The sequence below is a fragment of the Vigna unguiculata genome, chromosome 3 (genome assembly GCF_004118075.2).
Source record: "Vigna unguiculata cultivar IT97K-499-35 chromosome 3, ASM411807v1, whole genome shotgun sequence".
NCBI classification, from domain to species: domain Eukaryota; kingdom Viridiplantae; phylum Streptophyta; class Magnoliopsida; order Fabales; family Fabaceae; genus Vigna; species Vigna unguiculata.
Window position 1 is genome coordinate 53,929,435 of NC_040281.1, and position 4,606 is coordinate 53,934,040.

Here is a 4,606-nt window from a genome sequence, read left to right on the forward strand (position 1 = left end):
AACAATTGAGACACATATAGAAATAATAAATCAAATAATATATATTCTGCCAATTAACTTTATTAGTTAATCAATTATTACTTTATCCATGTTATACATTTTCACATGGAGTACTAATCAATCTCATATTCTTTCTTCTACGTCCTTATATACCTTATATTCTTAATGACCGGTGAATATTTTGGAGGTAAACTTTTCTATGATTTAGTTCACTCAACCTCTCCATGTCAGAGACCATAGTATAATTTAATTCTAGATACCAAATATTTCATATACTAGCTAAATAAATATTAAATATTTGCAAGATTAAAATTATTTATAAAAGGATCATCAACTTCTTCGATAATAAATTTAAAATTTATAATAGCATGAAAATATTGCTCATAATAAATTAAATAAAAAAATATTTTTCTTAAATTAATGATATTTATGTCGTACTCTAAAGTTAATTTAGAATTGTAAACCATGTAAAAATATAAAAATTATATTTAAAAGTGAAATTAATTTATCGATTTAGTTATAAAAAAAAAGTAACACTGATTATTCTTATAATTTTGTTAAAAAAATTAATTATTAAATTAGAGAGAATTCAATCTGATTAAACAATCAGTTAGTTTTCAATTGAAATATTATTTTATTTCTAGTATACATAATATAAAAATGAAAAAAAGTAAATTAAGCGCGAAATATGAAAAGGCTTTGAGGATGCAGCTTCTCCTCTTTCAAATACTACCTCTTTTCCTCTTCTCCAGTATCACATCACAACACCACCATAATTTATTCTCAGTTCTCACTCGCTATTCAAATTCTTCGCCATTCTTTTTTCTTTGATCAAGCTTTTCGTTTCACTACATTCACAAAAGTACTGCGCCGTGTTTGGCGCTGTTACTTATTCTCGTTCTTATTGTTGGGTTTTTCGCAGGTAACAAATGATGAACACTGAAAAGTTTACTCAGAAGACCAAAGCGGCGGTTTCGTCGGCGCACGAGCTCGCAATGAGTTCCGGCCACGTGCAGCTGACAACCCTCCACCTGGCGCACGTGCTGATTTCCGACCCAAACGACATCTTCTACAAAGCGATATCCAACGCGGGAGACGAACCATCCGCACGCTCCGTGGAGCGCGTGTTGGGCCAGGCGATAAAGAAGCTTCCCTCACAGTCTCCTCCTCCGGACGAAGTGCCCGCGAACGCTAACCTCATGAAGACCGTCGAAAGAGCACATGCATTACAGAAGTCAGTGGGAGACACGCATTTGGCCGTCGATCAGTTAATCATCGGACTCCTCGAAGACTCACAGATGGGAGAGTTGTTGAGGGAGGCGGGCGTGGCGGCGGCGAGGGTGAAGTCCGAGGTGAAGAAGCTTCGCGGGAAGGAAGTGAGGAAGGTGGAGAGCGCCTCCGGGGGTCCAACTTTTCTGGCTTTGGAGACTTATGGGTGTAACCTTGTTGAACAAGCGGGGAAGCTTGACCCTGTTATTGGGCGTGACGAAGAGATTAGAAGGGTGGTGAGGATTTTGTCGCGGAGAACTAAGAATAACCCTGTTCTCATTGGTGAACCGGGGGTGGGTAAAACTGCGGTTGTGGAAGGGTTGGCGCAGAGGATTGTTAGACAAAACGTTCCGAGTAATCTTTCTGATGTGAGGCTTGTTGCGTTGGATATGGGGGCGTTGGTGGCGGGTACGAAGTATAGGGGAGATTTTGAGGAGCGGTTGAAGGAGGTTTTGAAGGAAGTGGAAAAGGCTGAGGGGAAGGTAATATTGTTTATAGATGAAATTCATTTGGTTCTTGGTGCTGGTAGTACTGATGGTTCCATGGATGCTGCTAATTTGTTGAAACCTATGCTTGCTCGTGGCCAGCTTCGGTGTATTGGAGCCACCACGCTTGGGGAGTATAGGAAGTATGTGGAGAAAGATGCGGCTTTTGAGAGAAGGTTTCAGCAGGTTTTTGTGGCGGAACCTAGTGTGGCTGACGCCATTAGTATCCTTCGGGGGTTGAAAGAGAGATATGAAGGCCATCATGGTGTTAGAATCCAGGACCGTGCTCTGCTTATGGCAGTTCAATTGTCTAGTCGGTATATTACTGGTATGGCATCTGTACCCTTTTGGTGTTGCGTTTGTTTATTGTTTCTCTAATGGTTTTGAAAGTTCATGGCTTTGTTAGGAATATATGCTTATATTTTGTGTGGTTGTTCAGGGCGTCATCTTCCTGATAAGGCTATTGATCTAGTGGACGAGGCTTGTGCAAATGTGAGGGTTCAACTTGATAGTCAGCCTGAGGAAATTGATAGTCTGGAAAGCAAGAGAATGCAGCTCGAAGTGGAACTTCACGCATTGGAGAAAGAGAATGACAAAGCTAGCAAAGCCCGATTTATTGAAGTATTTATTAATTTTAGTGGATGGGTTTTTAATTGAAAATTTTTGTTTGTGTTCTAATGTTTCTAATTTTCTGTTGTTTGTGTGTAGGTGCGGAAAGAACTTGATGACTTAAGGGAGAAGCTTCAGCCTTTGATGATGAGGTACCGAAAAGAGAAAGAGAGGGTTGATGAGATTCGAAGGCTTAAGCAGAAACGAGAAGCGCTTCTGTTTGCCTTACAAGAGGCTGAGAGACGATATGATTTAGCAAGAGCTGCAGACCTGCGATATGGAGCAATTCAAGAGGTGGAAGCTGCAATACAACGTCTTGAAGAGAACACTGGGGAAAACTTGATGTTGACAGAAGCGGTTGGACCAGAGCAAATAGCTGAGGTTGTGAGTCGCTGGACTGGTATACCGGTAACGAGTCTTGGCCAAAACGAAAAACAAAGGTTGATTGGACTTGGTGAGAGATTGCACAACAGAGTTGTTGGACAACACCTAGCAGTTAATTCTGTAACTGAGGCTGTATTGAGATCAAGAACTGGGCTGGGGAGACCTCAACAACCAACGGGTTCATTCCTATTTCTAGGTCCAACTGGTGTTGGCAAGACCGAACTAGCAAAGGCTCTTGCTGAGCAGCTCTTTGATGATGAAAAACAGTTGGTGAGGATTGACATGTCCGAATACATGGTGCAGCAATCAGTGTCAAGATTGATTGGTGCACCGCCAGGGTAAGTGGATTGATTCAAGTCTTGTTAATTGTTATCTTAGGTGCAAGAATTACGTCTCACTTTTGACATTGAATTTTCAGGTATGTTGGACACGAGGAAGGTGGACAACTAACTGAAGCTGTAAGGCGAAGACCTTACAGTGTGGTGCTTTTTGATGAAGTGGAAAAGGCTCATCCATCTGTGTTCAATACTCTTCTTCAAGTTTTGGATGATGGGAGGTTAACTGACGGACAAGGCCTTACTGTAGATTTCAGGAACACTGTCATTATGATGACTTCAAACCTTGGAGCAGAGCACCTCCTGAGTGGACTTTCAGGAAAATGTCCCATGCATATTGCTCGGGATCTTGTAATGGAGGAGGTATGTTCTGGAAGCTATATATGTACTAGCTACCACATACATAACACAAGTATTTCTTTGTATGTTACTTGATGGCATTGTTATACTGCTGTATACTTTTACCTTTTTTACCACCAGGTGAGAAAGCATTTTAGGCCAGAATTGTTGAACCGACTTGATGAAATTGTGGTATTTGACACTCTTTCACGCGAGCAATTGGTAAAGGTTGCAAGGTTACAAATGAAGGATGTTTGCAATCGTCTTGCTGCGAGAGGAATTGCATTGGCAGTGACAGATGCAGCACTAGACTATATTGTTGGCGAGAGCTATGATCCGGTAGGTTCGTTATTTACTTATTTGCTTAGCTATGATGCATTAAAAAATTGTAGTGAGTTGTATTTGATGCCCTTTTGTGGTTACTTGCAGGTGTATGGAGCTAGACCAATTAGGAGGTGGCTTGAGAAGAAGGTGGTGACAGAGCTATCTAGAATGCTTCTAAGGGAAGACATTGATGGGAATTCCAGAGTTTGCATAGGTGTCGGATTCAAAGGGAGGGAGTTGGTGTACCGTGTGGAGAAGAATGGAGAGGTCGTTGATCTTGCAACAGGACAGAAATCAGATATCTTGAATCAGATACCTGATGGACCTGTACTACAAATTAATGAGGAAATAAAAGAGTGAATTTTTAGTTTTTTTTTTTTTTTTAGTTTTGTACAAAGATGATTAATGAGATCTTCTTTCATCTATTATCTTTTCGTATTTCATCTCTTATTTTTTTTTCTTTTATCTTAATTTTTAAAATACTATTTAAATTTATTGTAATTCTAAGTGAATTATTATTTAAAATGATTTATTATTTTATTTATTAACAATATCAATATCAATTATTTATCCATTATTTTATTTTATTATTTACTACTATTATTACTACTATTAACTTACTATTTTTATTTTGTTATTACATAGTCTAACGTCTTATAATAAACTATTCGAAGTATTCATCTTTTATCATATAAGAGTATTTATGAGAGATGAATGATAATCAATGAGATATGTTTTTATCTATCATCAACTTACTCATTTTTCTTATCTCATATTTATTATCTTATATTTTATCTCTTATATGTCATATTTTATTTTTTATCTTTTATCTTTTATCACCTTATCACTTGTCTCTTACAT

At 38.4% G+C, this 4,606-nt stretch overlaps 1 protein-coding gene across 1 annotated transcript; it reads left to right on the top strand.

Moving 5' to 3' along the window:
• The first annotated feature begins 781 nt into the window (after window positions 1-781).
• LOC114176880 (chaperone protein ClpB1-like) lies at window positions 782-3,942 on the top strand. The gene is made up of 6 exons (XM_028062066.1): window positions 782-2,082; window positions 2,194-2,375; window positions 2,463-3,085; window positions 3,166-3,445; window positions 3,563-3,764; window positions 3,851-3,942. Exons 1-6 carry the CDS (start codon window positions 930-932, stop codon window positions 3,862-3,864), a joined length of 2,454 nt encoding a protein of 817 aa, XP_027917867.1. The 5' UTR covers window positions 782-929; the 3' UTR covers window positions 3,865-3,942.
• Window positions 3,943-4,606: the final 664 nt, after the last annotated feature.

Excerpts from the sequence above, each read along its gene's own strand:
- LOC114176880 (XM_028062066.1), top strand. The coding sequence starts at position 930 with ATGATGAACACTGAAAAGTTTACTCAGAAGACCAAAGCGGCGGTTTCG. Across the intron at positions 3,086-3,165 it reads TTGATTGGTGCACCGCCAGG|GTATGTTGGACACGAGGAAG; the intron begins GTAAGTGGATTG and ends TTGAATTTTCAG. Across the intron at positions 3,446-3,562 it reads GGGATCTTGTAATGGAGGAG|GTGAGAAAGCATTTTAGGCC; the intron begins GTATGTTCTGGA and ends TTTTACCACCAG.